General features: G+C 45.5%; 1 protein-coding gene across 4 annotated transcripts in view; it reads right to left on the bottom strand.

The window, feature by feature from the left end:
• ppargc1a (peroxisome proliferator-activated receptor gamma, coactivator 1 alpha) overlaps positions 1-20,836 on the bottom strand; it is a 221,846-nt gene that overhangs the window by 6,906 nt on the left and 194,104 nt on the right. For 2 of the 4 annotated variants that reach the window (XM_036551136.1, XM_036551139.1), the window contains exons 3-8: positions 10,431-10,625; positions 9,395-9,517; positions 8,323-8,662; positions 6,528-6,573; positions 6,267-6,340; positions 1,538-2,573 (exon numbers count right to left, since the gene is read on the bottom strand). In XM_036551136.1, coding sequence (XP_036407029.1) covers positions 1,538-2,573; positions 6,267-6,340; positions 6,528-6,573; positions 8,323-8,662; positions 9,395-9,517; positions 10,431-10,625 — 1,814 coding nt within the window. The remainder of the gene's footprint in view (positions 1-1,537; positions 2,574-6,266; positions 6,341-6,527; positions 6,574-8,322; positions 8,663-9,394; positions 9,518-10,430; positions 10,626-20,836) is intronic. The other 2 variants (XM_036551137.1, XM_036551140.1) reach the window with 1 other exon arrangement.

Here is a 20,836-nt window from a genome sequence, read left to right as displayed (position 1 = left end):
GATTGGTTTCTGCAGCTGATGTCAAAGTGTGTGGGCAGACAGTGCTGAACAGTGGATGGTGTGTGATACGTTTCTGGTTCATTGACCTGCACTGCAAGAAAAAAAAAAGGCAGAGATGGAAAAACAGAGGCCCTTGAACCGCCTCACTTTTTGCTTCCTATTGAGTCTGCAAACACAGCTCTAATTAACCTCTTGGTGCTAAATAAACTCTCCCAGAAACAAGGCTTTTGACTTAATGAGTGATGACTGAGATCTGCATAAAAACTAGAAGAGGTAAAAAAAAGTACTGGAACAGCAAGACTGTTATGGCTCCGTGTTGGATATGGGCGTGACACAGACTTATATAACACATCAAATATATGCCCCAAAACAGATGACAGAGGTATTCACGTGTGCAAAAGAAGTATGAAACCACAAAGAGGTATCTGTGCATGACCATGCATGACCCATGCCTGACCACGTCAGGCCTGCTGAGCAGGGAGACTGCTTAATGAACCCTTTTAAAACAGTCTCCCTCGCTGCCCTTGAATCCACTACCATTTTCACATCCTTTCCCGCCCCCCACCCCAAAGCCTTTTTCTCTATTTTCCAATCAAAGGCGACAGTGTAAATATTGTCTTCCAGTGCACTGTGATGCTGTAACTGTCTTCAAAGAGGAGAGTGTCCAGGACAGCGCACTCTCTGGTCTGCCTTTCATCTCCCCAGACAGATGGGAGCGCTGATAAGCAAAACAACAGCTGCCGCTAAAACCCTGCACCATCAAATACAGGGGGTAGAGAAATGGAGGGAGAGGGAAAAAAAAACAGAGAGATAAATCTCCAATTTCAATGCAAGGTAATGAAAGCCCTGGAAGTGGAATAGTGTGAAGCTCCGGGCATTGTTTCCTGTTGCTGTTGATTCATTAGAAAATACAGGGGAACTGTGAGATGAATGGGAAGCGTCTATTCAATTCTTAATTTGGAGGAGCAAATGAAGCCATGGGCGGGGACCGCCGCAGGGCCTTCTCTGATCTCTTCACCTGGGTTCTGTGGTTTCTAATCATGCTCATTAGACTTCATTACAGCTGCTTAACCTTCTCCCCATTTCAGAGGCGAACATAGGGAGGCCTGTTCACACATGGTGGAATATTCTGAGTGATGAGAGATACAAGGTTATGCTCAATGGGGGAGGCAAGAGAAGGGGCTCATTGGTAGAACTCACAGTCGGCATCCCTACGGTATGCATCAATTGAGTTATCACGGGTAACTCTTTGTGCCATCCTGTTTGCTTGAATTGGTAAAAACATGTATTCATCTCATCCCATTCTGCACACGCAACAAATACAAAACCTGTTCAAAGAAGTGGGGAAAGACACAAGTGTCGCGTCTGTCTAGCTCCCAAATTCACCCTGACACCAGTCATGCTGGCTAAGAAAGATGTCTACTTGCAAGACTTGACTCCTGCTGTGACCAGACTAAGCCAGCCGCCTTTCATCTGGCCTTTAAGTTAACTCCGGTGCGGTTTGCACCCGAACGACGTGGCAAGAACGCGGTCTTACCGTGAGGCCGAGCGGCTGAGCGGAGACCTGGAGCGGGAGCGGGAGTAGGGGGACCGGGAGTGTGACCGCCACCGGCGGTAGGATGCGGATCTGGAGTGGGAACGGGACCGGGAGCGGGACAGGGAGGCGGGCCGGGGCCAGCGGAAGTGCTGAGAGGAGAAGAGGGACGTGGGCGGGGACACGGAGCTCCGTGAAGGGGAGGAGCCGGATGGGGAGCAGGACGGGGAGCCCTCGAAGAGCAGGTCCAGGTGGGTCCCCTCCCAGGGGTACAGGAGGCGCTCGGGCTCGTCCTCGCTGTCCTCGAAGACGCCCTCCAGGGGCAGGCCCGGGTGCACGTAGCCCGGCAGCTTGCAGTAGTACTCGTCGCCGGAGTCGCTCTCCTCGGGCAGCAGGGCGCCCGGCTGCTTCTCCTCACTGTAAATGGCTTGCTTGGGGTTGCCAAAGTGCTTGTTGAGCTCCGCCCGGATCTCCTGATCGCGGAGCGGCTTCCTCCTGCCAGAGTGGCCGCCGTCGTCGGGCCGGTCGGCCTGCGGGGGTTGACCCTGCTGCCCGCCCTCCCTGTCCAGACACAGCTCTAGCTCCGCAGAGGGAAAGCTCTGCAACTGCTCCGCCACAGACGAGGAAGAAGAGGAGGAGGAAGAAACGGCGGACGAGGAGGGCGCGGCGGCGCCCCTGCATTCCGTATGCCTGCCGCCCGGACAGCCGAGTGGGAGGCCCAGGGAAGGGTCCCGCTTTGTGCTTGCAAACTGGCAATAGTCATGGTCGCCAAAGCCGCGCGGGGCGGCACGCTTGCCCTTGCACTCCTCCCTCCCCCCAGCAGGCAGCGGGGGCGCCTTGCTCAGCTGGGCGTATAGCTCAGTCTGCTCCGGGCCCTTCCTCACGGGACCCGCCGGCAGGGCGCAGGAAGGGGCGGCGTCCAGGCGGGCCTTCTTCACCAGGGCCGAGGAGGTGCATGAGGACAGCTTGGTTTTGATCGATGTTTTGAAAGGATTCTCTTGACTGGCTTTGTGAGGAGGCGTGGTAGGTGGTGTCAGACCTGAGGGGCAATAAAACGGAATGGAATTATAATAATTCGCCTGCAGCCTGTTTACGGACAGTAGACACACAGGCTTGATTAAAATATTCACTTTCATTCCGCCTAATCCTGATCCGTATTTTATTGCAATCTTGACAGATTAATGTAATGCTCTGTGTAACTTAATATAGCGTGGTAGTACATGGCTGAGCTTCTACGCCCCTTCCTAACCTTGGCAAATCCCCATGCATGAAAAATCATGCATTAACCACTGACACAAAGAGCGAGGTCCACGGTCATGCCGGTATCACTGAAAATGCCAGATCCTTCAAAAGGATAATATACACAGGACACCGGCCAAAAAACTTGAATAAAAAGAAACATTTACCCAGTATCCAGAGGATATATGTATGTTTTTTCCACTCATACAGTTTTTCACTCCGAGACAGGGAATACATTATTATGCCTAAGCTAATCTGTGATACTGTTACATTATACATACTGTGATATTAAACTTGTAATGAAAACATACTGACTAGTGGGCAATCCTGCTGCTGTTCCCTCATGGATTTCCTGCATATCTCCCTCTTCCCTGAGCCTCACCCATCCTGACAGATTTATGTGCTGACAGATGGCAATTATACATGAAGGCCTGAGAGGTAGCGCTTTACGGCACTGTTAATGCACTCACACAAAACAACTGAAATTCTCTCTGGAATTTAATTCGGACCTTTTCAATGGGTTTCGTCCTTTTCTTTTACCGCTCGCTTTGAGTGCTGGCCTTTGGTGAGCAGCAACCAGCAGTGGCCATTAGTGAGAATGCGCCGTCACATCTGGTGTAGTGGGTCTATTTTCTGGACGTTTTCCGGGGTATTGAAAAGGGGGGGGGGCACCAGTGTGCTCCTGTGGCGTTTCTGTGCGTCCGAGAGGAGTGCTTCTTACACACGAGAGTAACGCCTTCTCTGGTACATGATACTGCGCTCTCCCAGATACGCAAACAATCAGATGCAAGGCTCATACAGTATTTCAGCAGGGCCAGGGCTTTGCTTTATTTATGATTACGCAGATGAAATGAGCTGTAAAAGCAAGGGGAGGAAGGTGGGGGCGGGGGGGTGGTGGTGGGCTCCGCCAAGTAACTTCTTTTTTGCTACTGAAACACCATCTGTGCAAATAGTGCAAACAGGGTCATAAAGTGAGAGCTATTAAAGGCTCTAAAATAAATCAGAATTAAGATAAATGTACACCTTTCACTCAAAGCTGCCCATGCCGGATGCACACATGTGAACAAATCAAACATGTTTGTCCCATGCTGTAAATTGTACGAGGGATATCACAACTGTTAATTAGGTTTGACTTAAGGGTGGATCCCACTCTAGCTACAGAGGCTGTGCAAACAGCCATAGTTAGGATGACCCAGGCCTCATCACAGCATCATTAAAGACATGGCAGCAGACAGTCAATCTATTAGCACAGCGGTACAATGCTGCCACATTACTCTGAATGAACTGCAAAGCTTTCAGAAAGTAGTCTGTTGTTTGGGTTCCAAGTTTCTTGAAGGTATCGCTGCCAATTTTGACAGTGGGGGCACCAACAGAGTTAAAACCTGCACCGACTGCATTGTGACTGTTGGTATTTAAGCATGATAATTCTGCGCCGTGCACCACTTGTTTGGTGAGTGCTATCTCTTGCCACAAAATGCAAGATAAATCAGGTAAGAGTGAGCCAGGGAGACAGTAAAATCCACAGATATAGGCCTGTCTTTGTAAAACAGTATCCCCCCAAGTGCTTTAAGTTTAGATATTAATATCGCTTCTCTTTATTTGAAATAGTCATCATAGGCCTTTCTCTGTCTCAATGACAAAGAGATACCCTGAAAAAAAACAGCCTGGAAAGGCATGCTGGAAAGGCCTTTTAGGAATGTGTCTTTTTCTTTTTGCAGAGGAAGAAGTGAATTTAAAGTGTTGATTTAAAACCATTATGTTTAATGAGTAAACAACCCCACAGAAAACCTGGCTCCATGTGAATGTTTCTGTGGGCAATTTCACCCTCTCCAGTCCTCATGCACCAGGTTACCAATTAAAACAATTTAATCTCAAATTAAGTGTATAGGCATAATTCTCATGGAAAAAAATCACAAGCAGGTTCCCTCACGAATCATTAACTCAGACTTTCATTCTTTCCCAAGTTTCAGACAGGGTAGTCATGACACCGGAAAAACTAATCCCAGAGTTGAACGAGTCAATCTTCACATGTTCTCCCTCTAATGGCTTTTACCAGGATATAATCCTATAACATTTTGGTGAGGGTGAGGTTCAGGCTATATCCTTATTAACTATGGATAGATCAGGGATAAAAATGGGGATTTGGCCTTATTCCTGCAAAAGGACTACTAGGTATTTATGTGTTGGATTTTGTTTCTGGCAAGGGGCCAAAGCCGGCAGTATAAATAAGGAAATATTAACAGATTTTGATTACACTTGAAACTAAGTAACGGACTAGGTGACCCTGATGTCCTTAACCCCCCCTCCTCGCACCATCAACACACACACACAACACACAGGCGCAAACACACACACATGCAGATACAAGGCCACAGTTGAGTAGGAACACGTTTCAGGTTAAATCAAACATTAGGGGTCATCACAGAGCCTCAACATCTGATTTCTGCATCCAAACTCCGCCTCAAAGCCCATGACTATGCCCACTCAACTACATTACCCACCAAACACTGCCTGAAGCCTCAGGGCATGGCATCTGATTTGGGAAGGAATTACAGAAAATGTGTGCATGCATCCAGGGCTCTTTCAGGGTGGTAAATGAATACTGAAATGCCCATTCACCACAAGCCATTATGAGTAAAAGGGCAGACATTTTGTTTTTATTGACCCGGAATGATTAATCACAGCTTGTGGGATACTGATATAATTACCAACATAATTCATGCAGAGAGAGAACTGCTGAAGCTCAGTGTTTTATAGCATCAGCTGCCACTCACTTCATTTAAGTTTAATTACCTTTGCCTATTGTTTTCACCAATGTGTTTAATTAATATATAATGCACTGCAGTACTACCAATACCGCTACTACTACTACGACTACAAATAATAATAACTATAATAATAACACACCCTTCTGCACTGACCTCATTTATAAAATGCCATTGTTCACATAAATATCAGCCTTACCATTGGAAATTACCTTCATGTCTCTAATCAAATTATCAGATTGTCTGCAAAGACAAAGATAATATCAGCAAACTGAATTACGTGGCAAAGCCAATTAAAACAATAATAAGGCCACATCAATTTGTCTGTGATGTATCGGATAAGTGAGCATTGCAGTCAAAGAGCATTACCATCCAGACATGACAATAGGAGAGAGAGATTAACTCTTAAATGGAGCGAAGAAGTTCCCTATGAGCCAGGGGGGAAGGAGCCTAATCAATATGGAGGCACATAAAATGAACCCAATGTTCCTTCACCTTGAACCCTGATCTTTTATGAAACTATTAAGACTGAAGAGAAAGCCAGGAGCAGCCATTTTAACCCTTAGCAGTTTATTCACAGAGTCCTGATTTTTCAATCCTATAAAGCAGGTCGCCCTGCCGCATGGTAAAATCGAGTTTTTCGTCTACCTTCCACAGGTAAAGAAAATAGCAGGGTTTCTGTAAGCACTGTATTTATCTAAAAAAAACAAAAATCATCATTTGTTTACCTGGGGTTCCAGATAGCTCCACACTCAATGTGCGTTCAATGGTTTTGTTCTCAAATGGTGATCCCTTGTGGTCACTGAAAAACAAAAAACAATGCCATTTGATTTTTGAGGGGAAAGACAGCCATACTTTTTAATGATTTTACAAATGGAAATGAAAGTACAGAATGCCTCAGGTTTTTTTTTTTCTTTTTTGCTTGTTTGTCAGGGTTTGTTTCCTTTTTGATTTGTTGTCTAAAAATGTTGAAAAACTCTCTCACTTACTTTGGAGACTCTGGGGTCAAAGGAAGTGGCAAGGTGGTTGGTTTGGCTGTAGAACACAAAGGAGCATGGGTAATTATTTAACTAGATCACACTGAGCTCTGAAGAATTCAGTTCCACATCTACATATCAATTTCAGATTAGGTCATTGAAAGCAGTGTTGTCACAAACTCAACCCCCGTATGGCTGGAATATTTTCCATTTCCTTTTTATAAAATAGCTTCTAACTAGACCCCTTTTTTGTTGACAATTCCCTGTTTGAGGCAGGATGAAGTAATGACATATGCATTCTGATTCAATGTTTGTCAAGACGAACCAACTCAACCGAACAGAAAAAAGCACAAACATTGTATATTATGCCGTGTGAAACCCGACTATAGCACTTTAAAAGCAATTTTTACATGCAGAGAACCAAAGCAGAGGAAGAAAGAGCAGTCAAGGAAGCTTGTGCAGTTGCCTGAGGCTCTGATTATCTCTGACTGCAGCTAAGGAATGCCTTTCAGTTAAACAACTATGTCATTATAGCAGTGCTCGGCTGCAACTCCATATACAAACATTCAGCTTGATCTAGCCAGAAATTGGCTGACTTAAAAATGCCTTAATGTATCGAGACATAACAGCCTCCTCCCACCCCCACTAAATTTAATCTTGAGCTAGCGCTCGGCGGGAATTGAAAGTGTCTCACTTCCCTGCAGCCTGTTTTGAAAGCTGCCGTCTCCTGGAATAGAGGGTGCAGTTGGCTGACTGTCTTCAAAGTGATTGTTAAGTTCAAATTAGCATAGGGGTTAGTATGGAGTCAAACTAGGGAAGCGGTTAAAGCAGGAGAGGGAGAAAAAGAGAGGGGCGGGGATGCAGCGAAGATTACCTAACAGTGGGAGGACCTGGTCGTCGGGGTAGCTGCAGAGTGCCTGTCTGTGTAGGTGCTGCTCTTGTGTGATGGAGAGGTTGAGGTCTCCTACTGGAACTACAGAGTCTGGGAAGAGGGGGCTTGGGGGTCCCTGCGCGCACGACATGGGGCTGCCCATGACATCATTGTGGACATCGTCCCCGACACAGCCGGCCTGCTCCACGCGGCCCTCTGCCCATCCCCACTCCAGCCCCACGCATGGCTCAGTAACCCTGCGGCCTGCGTCTGCTTCAGGAGCCAAGAGCTCCAGACCAGGCTGCTGGGCCTGTCTGTTGCACCAGAGACCTGCAGTGCACGTATCTCTGCTAATTCTCCCACCGGTCCTCCTGGGAGGCCCATCTCCTCTGAGGAGGCCGGGAGTGGTTTCTTGGGGAGCGCCCCTGCTGGCCTGAGGGAAAACAGGTGGGTGCAGGTGACCCTGGTGCCCGGCAGGCTTCTGCTTGGACAACAGCAGCTGGCTAAGTAACGGGTGCCCTGGTTCCTGTCTTTGCTGGGTAGTCACTGCGATGTGCCTACACATGTGCCTGGCCTCGCCCGAGCGCTCGCTAGCCGAAGCGCCGCCCTCCTCCTCACGGCAACGCCCACAGCTGCCTGACTGACCCATCACTCTGGGAGGGAGAGAATAAGAATGCATGTACCTAATGAACCTAGCGGCTGCCAGGTGCCCCGCATCCAGGGCAGGCTGCTGACCTGGCGGCCTTCCTTCTTCACTGGACGGCCTGCGCTCCAGTTTGAGGCGGGCATTGCCGCGGCTGTTCCTACGGGCTGGGGGGATAGGAGCAGGTGCTGTGGGTTCAGACTGTCCCTCAGTGCCAACCCCGCGATCGCAACCTCTCCACTTCCCAGCACCCACACCGGCCACACACCACCCGCCGGCAGTCCAGCTCTCACCTCGCTGCGGCGGCTGCTGCTGAGGCTGGCACAGCGGGGACGACGGCTTCTTCTTGGAGGAGGACGAAGAGGAGGATGAGGAGGAGGCGGAGGACAGGGAGGAGAAGGAGGAGGTGGAGGACGAGGACGGCGAGGACGAGGATGAGGAAGAGCAAGCGCTTCCGCTTTTGTCTCTGCTGCTGCCTCCGCCGCCCCGGGTGCTTTTCGGCTCGCCGGCTTTGGTGTGAAGCGCGTCGTTGTCGGCCGTGAGGTACTTGAGCAGCTCTGTGCAGGGGCGCCTCACTGGCCGGCTCTGCTGCAGACAGGCTCCCCTCGGCTTGCTGTTCCAGGGGTTCTCTGTCTGCAAACAAAAGTCACGCTCAACCACCTTTCTAAATCAGGTGCTTCTAAAATCAGCAAAACACACTCACAGCTGAGTCAGAGGAACGGCTCCCTCCAGAAACCGATGAAAGAACGTCATTTAAAAAAAGGCATCCACCCATTCGTCTTCTTGATATTTTTGATTTTTGTGGACTAAAATGCAATTGAATCTATTCCATCCGTATTGCATAGCAGATTTTCAGTTTCAGAAAAGGACTAAACCTGCATCACCATAATGTGCTCAATCTTAAGCTCTGTACAAAAAATGAAATTACAAGCAACACGAAGGAGGGATTTTCAATTCAATTAACAGCTTTTTCTTATGTCTTTCACTCAATTTCCTATTACATATTTCTACTGTAATGGTGAAAGGATATAATACACTTTGACCTAGCGGTAATTAAATTCTTCCTCTAACACCAAGGAAGCAAAACCTTTACATATTAACTGTTGCACTATGTGTATTTTTGCACAAGGCTTGAGAATGACACGGATACAGAATATCTCTATTATATATCTGTGCCATTTGGGGACTGCAGTTACATTCATTTACGGTTTTGGTTCAACTGGAGACAACTGGTGGAGACCATGAGACGTGTTTAATATACATGAGAAGTTTAACATACTTTGAGAGTGTGACCAAAAAATAGAGTAAACAAACATGGAGGTCCAGAAATGCAGCTTTTAACATAACACTACAATGGGGCGCTACCTTGATGACAGCAGGTGTTGGTCGGATTCGGTGGTTGCTGGCTGCATGGTTTTGCGCCTTGCCACCTGTGTATTGATTATAGCTGAGCTGTGAGTTAGCGGGAGCCAGCAGGAGCTTCTTTAGCTGCAAAGACAAAGACAAAGGAAAGAGAGGGTTTATATGGGAGGACGGGGCGTGCATGTTCCTCTAAATGTCTTCAACCACACTTAATTAAACCATCACGGGGAGCGGCTGATTGGCTTTTGTCTATGTGCCGCCGGGGGTGTTGGGTAATTAGGTTTGTCTTCAGGAAGAAAACACACACACACACACACACACGCACAGTCAAACAGCACCCATGCGGACTGAAATCTACAATCTGTTCATCTTCTCTGAGGACGAGAGAATCTGACAAGGAGCCCGTGTCGCCACAACAGGTGTGACAATGTCCGCATGGGCCGAGTAATGTTTCAGCACAAAACACAATCAGATGCGGACGTGTGTGTTGGGTTCCATTATATGGGGCCTGCATGGAGTACAAACAGTGACTGTGGAAACAAGTCAGATTATCTCTCCAGTTCAAGCCACTGCACACAGAGCAGAAGCAGGACTGAGTGGTTTCAGAGGAGCAGAGCTGATCTGTGAATGAGTGCACTCTATACAGAATGCAGATGTGCTGTTCTTCAGTATCTGCAACCTGCATTGTTTCGAGGATGATTAAAGAGCACCCCCATGAAAAGAGATATCTACTAATGGTTACAGTGAATCTTGATTTCGGGCATTTATCATAGTTTCACGTATCTTTATCCCCAAACCGTCGCTGCATGTACATCCTGTGTGGTGAAATGAATACCAATTCACCTCCATATTCCCTTTCATCTCCGTGGCTTCGATCCACTCACGAAGATGCAGGGACTGAAGTTTAATCACGGTGGGGCCCGCCTTCTGCAGCCATTTTTGGTCAGTAAGTGCTATGGCTGAGCTATCTGGTGCACCCACGGCCGTGGGAGGGGACCACGGATCATGCAGGGGGTGGCGGCGGTGGTGGGGATCTTACTAGAGACGGCTCCTCTGCTTCTGGGGTGGGGGGGGAGCCGTCAGGCGTGGAGGGACAGCTCTGGTCGCTGGCATTGGTCACGTCCCCATCTGCCAGGGCCTCAAACGAAGGCAATCCGTCCTCGTCCACCGGGATGCTGTCCAGGGTCTCTGTGAGCACTGCCAGCAAGTTGGCCTCATTTTCATCATCTATCTTCTTAGGAGGGGGAAATGAAAAAGAAGCAAAAATAGGACAGTTTAGAGGAGTTGGGACTTTTTTTTCCTCTTGCTTGATAACGTGCTTTATTGTTAATACCGAATTATTCTCTTTTTTTTCTTCTCAGCAAATATCTGCAGTGCTGTTCTTTTCTTCTTATTTTTTTATTATTATTTTCTCTCTCTGCATGAGTCAGATCTGTCACTCATATATTAAGCATGCGGCTTACTGGACCAAAATAATATCTCCCCCAAGAAATCCATTAACAGGCCTGACACACAGCAAGTATCAAGGGGGAAAGGGGAGGGAAGGAAACAATAGAGTAGAAGTTGCTTCAGTCCCAAACTCTCCCTTCAGAACGGAGTGATCAGCTTGACGACAAGATGTTTGTGAGAAATCCTCAGATAAGGAGAATTACGGCACACTAATTCTGAATGAATGTGATGTTTTAAGTATCAGAAGGCACTGACGATAAAAGTGTAGGAAGATATTACCACGTTTGATAAAGCCTTTAATTTATTTCCTTTCTAGCCACTCATGCATATCGGCCACGTTTCCCTCACAACGCATCTTACATTACATTATTGGCATTTAACAGACTCTCTTATCCAGAGTGAAATTTTTACGTTACCCATTTACACAGCTGGATATCTACCACAGCAATTCTGGGTTAAGCACCTTTCCTAAGGGTACAACAGCAGTGCCTCAGTGGGGAATCGAACCGGCAACCTTTCGGATACAAGTCCTGCTCCTTACCACTGTGCTACATTGCTGTTCCACAATAGCAGGAGGATGTGGTTTAAGGGAGGATGTGGTTTAAGGCATATCTGTTTGGAAGGAAAAGGGGTATGGTGGGAGGCAATGGAAGTTCCAGCACAAAAACACTTGGGACTGAAGACAGAACATGATAAACACTAAATTGCCCTGGGAAGCCCCCAAGCAATCCCAAAGAGAACAAATCCATTTATGCACACTATGGAATTCATGTTGCCTAGCACATAGCATGCGGCCATCATTGTGTTAAAACGAACCATCGCATCAGAGAGAGGTAGTCTACTGGATACGCTTGTGTCCCATGTGCCACAATTACCCTTTCCATTTGTTTCCATTCAGTCCATAATTTCCCACGATTACACACCACCACAGATACCCCTTCATGGGAACTGCTTTTGAAATACAAAGATAACAGTTGTTGCTTTTTTTTTGGGCAGATCCTATTACAGATATCATAATAAGCATTTGATTTGCCACTGACAATGTGGAAAATGTGAATTAGACCTCTGTTAAGATGACATTTCTCATTTGGCTGCATGCTCCCTTACTAATGACTTAAAAATAATGGAGAGAAACTTATTTCAGAGCAATACCTAAATGCAGACTGAGGCTGCACTGCAATGACGTAGAACAGCCTGCAAGACGTGCTGTTAAAATACTGACAGACCCAAATGACTGCTGCTCAAACCCTTGCAGCTATCCATTTTCCCTCATCACATTTTCACTAACCTCAATCACTGGCAAGGCTGGTAAATGAAGAAACACCAAGAGCCTTTGCTGAAAATGACACAGATTTTCCATGCTTGGACATTAAAAAAATGCTTTAAACACTCCTTTAATGGCCAACCATCTGCCGAGTTTACACTTAAACAACTTTCAAAGACTTTGGACTGTGTTTTCATTCCTCTCCTCTTTTTTTTTTTAACCTGTTAAGGCTGACAACCCCCATCCCGTTACAGTAAACGAAGAGCGGTTTTGATGGCAAACTGCGACAGCCTTTGGGCTAAGCCGCGCTCAAAGGTCAAACGGAAAAAGGTACGCATCTTCCTCGCGCGCGCGCGCCCGACCTTGGGACTGGGAAGAGGACCAGATATTTTGCGGGTCTGTCCGCGGGCAGAGGCAGAGTGTTGGTGCAGAGATAGAGTTTCATTAGGGTAATGTGCAGCCGCGAGGAGCGCATTTAATATCCTGCTCAAACTCCTGAGGATCTTGAAGGGAGAGGCTGTACCCTGACTGTCCCCACACGTCAGTGTCCTTAAAGCCACAGAGGAGTTCTGGTACCGGGATTGCTCCCGGTCCCGGCCACCTGGTTGCTGGCCTGGTGGACGCTGCAGGTGTTGTGGGACTGCAGTCGCAATGTCACACACAGAAAAGCTGCCCTCAACCTCAACGCTAATGACTCCACCATCCGAAGACCTACTCACACCACACCATTAACTTCATCTCTAAGCCAAAAACACAGCCCTCTCCTGCAAACCCGAACGAGCTTCAGCACTGAAATTAGCTGATAAGATATGTGTCTAAAGGGGCAGCGTCACGGGGGCCGCCTCCAATGGTGAAGTGTGCTTTTCTGATTCAGGTAACAGCTGCTCAGAGGAAAGAGAAAGAAAAATGGTCTCCTTGAGCCCTGCCCCCCCAAAACAGTTAATGGACCTCACAGAATTAAAGAGATCTTAACAATCCAGGGCTAATTGTGAGATCACAATATATTAACCTAATTCAATTCTAAAGGGTGCCATTCATGCTGTTTTACTCAAAATGGTTCAATTAGCCATAAAACATACTGGCAACTGAGAGCGCCTCATTCCTTTTCCTCTTCCCAGCCTGCCCCTCTGGAGAAAGAAAGCGCACACCAGTCATTCATTATCAGGTGGACCCTTTTGTTATCAGACAGCTTGTCTTTGAAATTGTCCTTGCTTTAACTATTTTATGGAGTTCTGCACTGCCATTGTGTTCTTTAGATATTATTCATGTCACAGATAATGGGATTGTTTTTTTAATATGTATACTTTTGAACTCCCAGGCAAATTGCAAATTTAAACCTGCTGCTAACAGTTTTTTTGTGGAAAAGTCACCAGTGATCTGATTTCAAGTATATACAAATAAGCTTATGGCAGCAAAATCTTTCAAAGTATCACAGTAATAAACACAGACTTTGAGTTACGTGTATGGAGCTGTACTGCAAAAACCTCTATCTGTGAATCATAAAAAAAGACACTGAACCTAACTGAATCTTTAAAAAAAAGCTTTTTTTCAGGAAAAAAAAATCTAACCCCAACTGGCAGTGTACACTATATAGATATATCCTGTCCCAACTACAAAATTAACCGGCCTGCTCAAGCAGAAAAAAACCTTAATAAATTGACCAGAGCACCGCTTGGGTTAAATTCCTGTCTTGACAATTTAATTGCAGTGTTTCATTTTCAGATTTCAAAGCATTCCCTGGGACGAGGTTAACTGAGTGGGCAGGTTTCCTAATCACAGCGGCATCTGAATTAGGGGCGTGCGTCGCCACAGCTGAACTCTATGGAGAAAACACATTAGATTTGATAAACAAATAATGTCATTCTGTATTATTACCCGGGCCCCAGATTTCAGAGGAAATAAATCAAAGTCACCGGCGACAAAATGTTAGCTTTGCTGACACACTGAATGGTCACACAGGAGCAACATATGGTGGGGGGGGGGGGGGGTGGGGGGTGCAGAATAAACAGGAGAGACAAATCACACGGCGCATGAAGCGGATGGTCATTTAACGCCAACACAAAGCGGGGAAATCACGACACTCTGAACCTTAAAGCGGGCCAATCAATAATTATGTTAAGCTTCTTAGAGAGGCATACGTGTGGCGGCACTGTCAGTTGTGCCATACATTATTAAGTGAAATACAAAACTGTCAAGACCAGCCGGCACTCAACCGGACTAATAATGGACTAGCCTCCGGAGCAAGAGGCCATTCTCATTTTCCTGTCCAGACAGGAGACTTGGGAGCATTTCTGATTATTCAAATGCCCGTTTCCCCACTTCCCACAGCCGGGACGGACAGACACTTAAGAAAAAAAAAAAAACACAATCGCTCGAATTCACTTCGAGCCGCTTGTTACTTCTTGGATTAACTTCGCCACCCCCCCCCCCCCCCCCCCATGGACTCCAGCACCCCCGCCGAACAATGAGAACAACAAGCGACAAAAAAACGATTTCCAAATCCATGGCACCCACACACGCGTGGCGACTCACTCCTGGAGCACTGCAGCTATACAGCGATCCACCAGGCTCTTGCAGTGACACTGTGGATCTTCTCAGCCCGGCTTGCTGGCCGCAGATAAAGGCAGACAGAAGGAGACCTCCACAGTCTACTTAAATGCCAGCGCCTTTGGTGATGCGAGTTGCTGATTTCAGGCAATTTCACCCCGGCTGACTAATGCCACAACAGGACATGTCACGGGACGCCTCTTCCAGTCGAAGCGAAAGGCGAACTTCACAACTGATCTGCGAACATCTGGAGAAGGCTGGCCGAGTATGGCACAAAGGCAGCTCCGCAGCCTTAGTTTCTATGGTTTGGGACGCATGGATGTAGCCCTTTTCAGGCACCTCTAAACATAACACTAAGTGTTGTGTTTTCATGTTAGACACCAGCTGCATGGGAAACAGATAAAGCAGTGACGGAAAGTGTTTAACAGTCTGCTGATCTCTTCGAGGACAAGATGAAACCATGGAACACTGGAAGTACCAGAGCTATGTGGTGAAAGCCGTTTTACTTAGGGACAAGTGTGCCACTCCAGCTCCAGTTCTGAAAGCAGTCCGCAGTGCCTGTTCTACAGCTGGCCTCAAAGGCCTGTGTACAGTTCAATGCGGTCCTGACTGCCACCTTGATCTGATCAGCTCTGACAAACACAACAAGGCATTTGATCTAACCAGACAAAAATAAATCCCAGCTCATCCACAGTAAATCTGCTGATGCAAATACCTGTAGGTGCATGAGACTGTTAGCCCATACAAGTTATGAATATAATTCTCCAACCCAAGTCAGGTACCAGGAGGGTTATACCTTGACTGCATTACAAAAATATGTAAGAGCCTTAAAGAGCCTGCAGCTGTTGCACAGGCAAAGGAAATGCACACAGCGCTGTGAAAGTATTTGATTGGTAGGCTTGAGGTCTTGGGAAAATTGAAACGGCCAGCTTGGTGCAACCCAGAGAATTGAGACTGATTAAAAGGCAATTTGGCAAAACAGCATTTCCGCGCTCCTCCAGCGAGTAAAGAGGGAAAGGGGAACAGAAGGCCCGGCCGCCTCAAGGCCAAAAATTGTCCGCCCACCTTAGCTGACGACAACTGGAGATCTCAAGTGACTGGAGTTTGTCGGGAGAATTAGTCACGAGCAACAACCAAAGTGCAAAACCCAGGGGACACTTCTCCAAAGTGCTGAAATAATGAGAGGAGCAGAAATGCTCCTCCTGAGTATGCTGAATATTGGTTTGGTACGGGTTTTGTAGATGACAGATGGCTGGGGGCTCATTTAATACTTATAAAATATTGCATTGTTTGGGTCTCTTTTCTCGTTGTTGTTTTTCGCTCGGGCAAAATGAGGTGAAGAGTCAAAATGGCACACAATTCCAGCAGAAGGGAAGTAAGAAAGTTAAGGCACGCCCATAACACACAGCTATCAACAATAACACAGTAGATGTGGGGAAAATGCAGCACTCAAAATGGGAGATTTTAAATGCCATGCAAATAGCTATTTGCTTAAGCAGGCAGCAATAAATCTGCAGTAGTAAGCATCCCTTTGAAAGAATTAAAGTGCAGAGGATGGTCAATTTGTACAGATGGAAACGTAGCTTTGATTTTCATTTTGTTTACTTGGTGATGTCATGTTTCATCTGCGCGCATGTTCCTCTGAGTGCTAACTTTTAAACACAGCAAAATGGAGGAGGAGGAGGAAAATGCTATTTTTAGGGTTTTGCATGTGCCTGCGAAAGACATGTTAGCCAAAAGATTCCTTCCTGGTGAGACACCTGTTTAACCTCTTGCCCCCCCTGACCTTTCAGACTCTACAGGGTTCATCTGGTCTTAGAGCTTTTCATTTGTCCCATCCATTTCAGCAGGGGAGGATGCCAGCACAGAGAGAGAGAGCAGAAGAAGATATCACTTAACGGAACAAAAGTGATAACACATTGTTATGCAGGAACCGGTCTGTGGGGTTATGGACCCAATATCAAAAATTTATGGTAATTGAAACCACAGAATCTTTGGAAATGCAGTAAATTTGATTCAGTATCAAAAGGTCACGCTATTCAATTTACACTCAATGCTGAGTACAATATGGAGAAAACACCTGAAAGCAAATGATCTTATCAGCATCCAGACCTCAGCACTTACAGACTACATAAAAGCTATTTGCTGATTACTAAATAAACGCATTACCTTCTAGCTTGACATTTTTCGTTCAGGGAAGGATGCTGCTGAAGGTAGACTCGTTGAGGCCTTGACTTTGTAAAGAGGATTACTCGAGTAGATTTCATAGACCTTCTAATTGCATTTTTTTTCAGACTGCAGCACTCATTCCAAGCAGTAAATACAAAAAAAAGGCCAGCCCGTTTGTGCAGGACCACAGATATTTGTATTTTTCAGAAGCCAGGAATGAATAGATCAATAGAACAGTGCGGTGGAGTACTCCTCCTCAGAACTAAACAAAGAACAGAGGATTATAAATCAAGGGAAGAAATTGCTTTTGGAAAAATCAAAACGCACGCATACATGAATAACGATACACAGAAAGGCTATGTTGTATCAGAGGGCTCACAGTTTAGATTTCTCACCTCTGCTTACTTTTAGCTTGTGATATTGTCCTTTTTTTCTCCACCCAGATGTCAATAAAGCCTTTTGTAAGCAACACAATGAATAATCATTAAACAATCATTCCATTACATTGCTCTATCCATTTCAATTAGTTTACCCATTCTAAGAGGGAATATGCTAGGCAGTTTAATAACAGGTTTTGTGGTGAAACACACTGAATTTCTTTGTATGAGTAACCCATATATATATATATATATATATATATATATTTGTGTTTAGCATTCTGATGGGATGTGATTGTGGAGTCAGTCCTGGAGTCAGCTTTGAACAAAATGTCTTGTTATTGCCTGCTTAATATCCGAAGTGAAGACACACTTATTTTTAAAAAAGCTGTGATAATAAGGTTTACCATTCATCAAAATCTTCATGTTCTGTAACATATGTGCACTTCAGCTGCAAATAACATTAATACTTCAAATGTAATGCAATCAATGACCCAAGGCTATAGATGTTCGCACAAGCAGACTGATGTGGTATTGCATACAGACCTGGAAAAAAGCTGTTATTTGTGTTTATTTTGTTGTGATTAGGACATTTATTTTAAGCACATACTTTAATACACAGTTTAATAAGCATATTAGTAGTGCATTATGTGAAGGAGTAACTGCCTTATCATTGTTTGAATCAGCCACCTACTTGGTCATGTGGAGGTGCGTCTGTAAGTTGAGAAGTTAAAAAATAAGAGAAGATAAACAACCAGCTCATGACAAAGTAATGGAAAGGTTCCCATTAATAATTCAAGACAAAAAAGTAGACTGATACAAATAGATGCACTATTGCTAAATTACCTTCTGTCATTTAGATGAGATATGAAAGCAGTATTCAAAAAGGACCTTGCAATCAAAAGGAAAAAAAGCAATTAGATAAAAAAAATCTTGAATGCTCTAAAGTACGGCACATGGTGGGAACTCATAAGATTGATTTACTCATGATTCTGAAAAAGACAGTGAGTCGCTTACAGTGTAGTGGTGTCTGCACATCCCTGATCAATATCTTTCACCAGGGAAGGAAGATGTGGATCACATTCAAATGACAGAACTTCATATCTCCTCACTGGACCCATGAATTTAAATCAGCACGCAGATGAGACTTACACTCATTGCACAAGGACAAAGGATTCTTAGATTTCACTATTTTAATTCCCGCCCACTAGAAACTAAAAGCAGGAATGCCTTGTCCACTGTTTTCTCATAGGAGGGAAACCATCAGACGGCAGAGCTTATTGGCTTAGCCTGTCCGGCCAGGTTAAAAGAAGCAGTCCTGAAAGGCTCTTAAAGCAGATTAGCCCTGGACTAAAAATATCCCATACAGGAGCACAGACACTACTACAGATTGTGGTGTTTACATGTGGTGAATGGCAATCTGATTTTTTTTTTTTTTTTTTGCAAAGCATGACCGCTCAAAGCACAGCTAGAGGATGTGTGAGTGTCTGCGCTCAGAGAAATTACCGGAATCAGTGCCTTCCCTGCAAGCTTTCTCTCTGTCTCCCCCACCCAAAATATACACTCACGCCCTAGTACACACATGCACTCACACACATGCACATATGCACGCACACACATGCTTGCGAGCACACACACACACACACACACACACATACATATGCACACACAAAAAGACACATTCCTCACTTGTGAGAAATTATGCATTCAGTCATCCCTGATCAAAGACACTCAGCCTGTTAAAGGTGAAAATATGTCACAAATGTGGCCATCCCGGTGCATGTGCCACTGACCATACTGAAATGGATGCCGGACAAGGGACAAGGGGGCACATATTTGACCCTAACTAAATAGTGGCAAGTCAGTTGACACTCCTGTTTCAGCTTTCTACTCCCATTTAAGTAGAAAGAACAGTGTGCCCTCTGTGATAGAAGTGAAAGCTTTTATAATTAGCCAAGGTATTCACCAGGCAGAGGCAGTCTGGATAACAGACACACGCACACACATGCGCACACGCACACACACACAAACACACGCGCACGCACGCACACACACACACACACGCATACGCACGCACACGCACACACATACACATGCGCACACACACACACACACACACACACACACACACACACACAAACACGCATGCACACACACACACACACACACACGAGCAAAGCCAATCCACAGCTCTCCCTTGGAGTCCCTTTTTTCCCTCTTGGAGCGGGCAGAGAGGCAGTGGACTTGGCAGAGAGGCAGTGTCTCCAATATGATGTGGATAATGCAGCACATGCCTCGGCTCAGGTGGGCGTGATTACAAAGTACTGCGCCTCTAATCCTTGGCTCATTGAGAATCAGCAGCTTTACACTTCAGGGACAGGCTGAAGAAAGCTAGCCAAGCAACAACCAGAAGATGTTAACTTGCTCTTTTCCAAACATGCCCTGGGGGGACCGTTTGCCGGCTGCAAGCGCTGCTCCCTCCCCCCCCCACCCCGCCCCTCCTCGCTCTTTTTTTTTTTTTTTTCTTCAAGCCGTGTCTGCAAGTGAATACATTTGTTTATGCCCCCTGGATTTTAAACTTTATAAAGCACTGTTTAAACAGGACACACTGCCCTCAAAGAGAGACAACATGCAGGAGAGCAATGGAGTGTTTCAAAGAAATAAAGTGAGGGCCCTCGCTATGAAGTGAAATTGACAGACACTTGATGATAACGCTTGGATTGCTGCAGGACACCACTGCTGCGGCTGAATATTAACACAGTTTTGTGTTTTGTTAGAGAGATTACTTATAAATAATATAATCTGATGAAACTCTCTATACACACTCAAAAGGCATGGCAATGAACAGCAATGTTTTTTAATGGTTCCCTCAAAAAAAAATTATATACAGTGCAATATGATAATTCAGCCACCCTAGCTGAACTGGTAGAACTATTGGTGGTGTACTTTGAAATGTCAGCATAAATTTGCAAAATAAACACCAGCAGCAGTCTGCATTGGTAGATGTTATCAGGGAATACAAAGCACATTTGATCACAACATGTTTCAGAGTAAAAGGCAAAGACTAATCAATCTGTAGTTCCATCACATTATGCTGAATGAGTAAGCACATCGCATCTGCTAAATTATAGAATGTGCCACAGCAGAATGCATTGCCAAACAGCACAATCCTCCACAAGCTTTTAGTCCCTTCAATAACTAATCTTCCGGAACATCATAACACCATACTCACATAAAAAGCTATTTCATATACATTATGTTGTAAATGCCATAAACCCCAGCATCTGTCTTTCAGTGATGTCTGAGACATTCCTTAATCTATCAATGGAACCTATTCGCTCTGTATCCTGGTTTCTATACTTTACATCTATTCATGAAAAGTTTTATTAACAGCTATAAGCATACTACATAACCACCAGTGACATGAAATGAAAATATGTGAATATACAGCGTGTGTACATATCTCATTACATGTAGCTTATTACAGAGACATTTAGTAGATTTGTTTTTACGGAACACACAATTGTAAAAACAGATCAATGAAAGGTAGAGGCAATCTTTGAATTCATTTATGCTGTCGATTTCTGCACAGGTTTATAGGACAGCTGCATTTTCAACCAAAATCTATGATTCTTCCTT

The sequence above is a fragment of the Megalops cyprinoides genome, chromosome 18 (genome assembly GCF_013368585.1).
Source record: "Megalops cyprinoides isolate fMegCyp1 chromosome 18, fMegCyp1.pri, whole genome shotgun sequence".
Taxonomy (NCBI): Eukaryota; Metazoa; Chordata; class Actinopteri; order Elopiformes; family Megalopidae; genus Megalops; species Megalops cyprinoides.
This window is presented reverse-complemented; position numbering and strand designations above follow the sequence as displayed.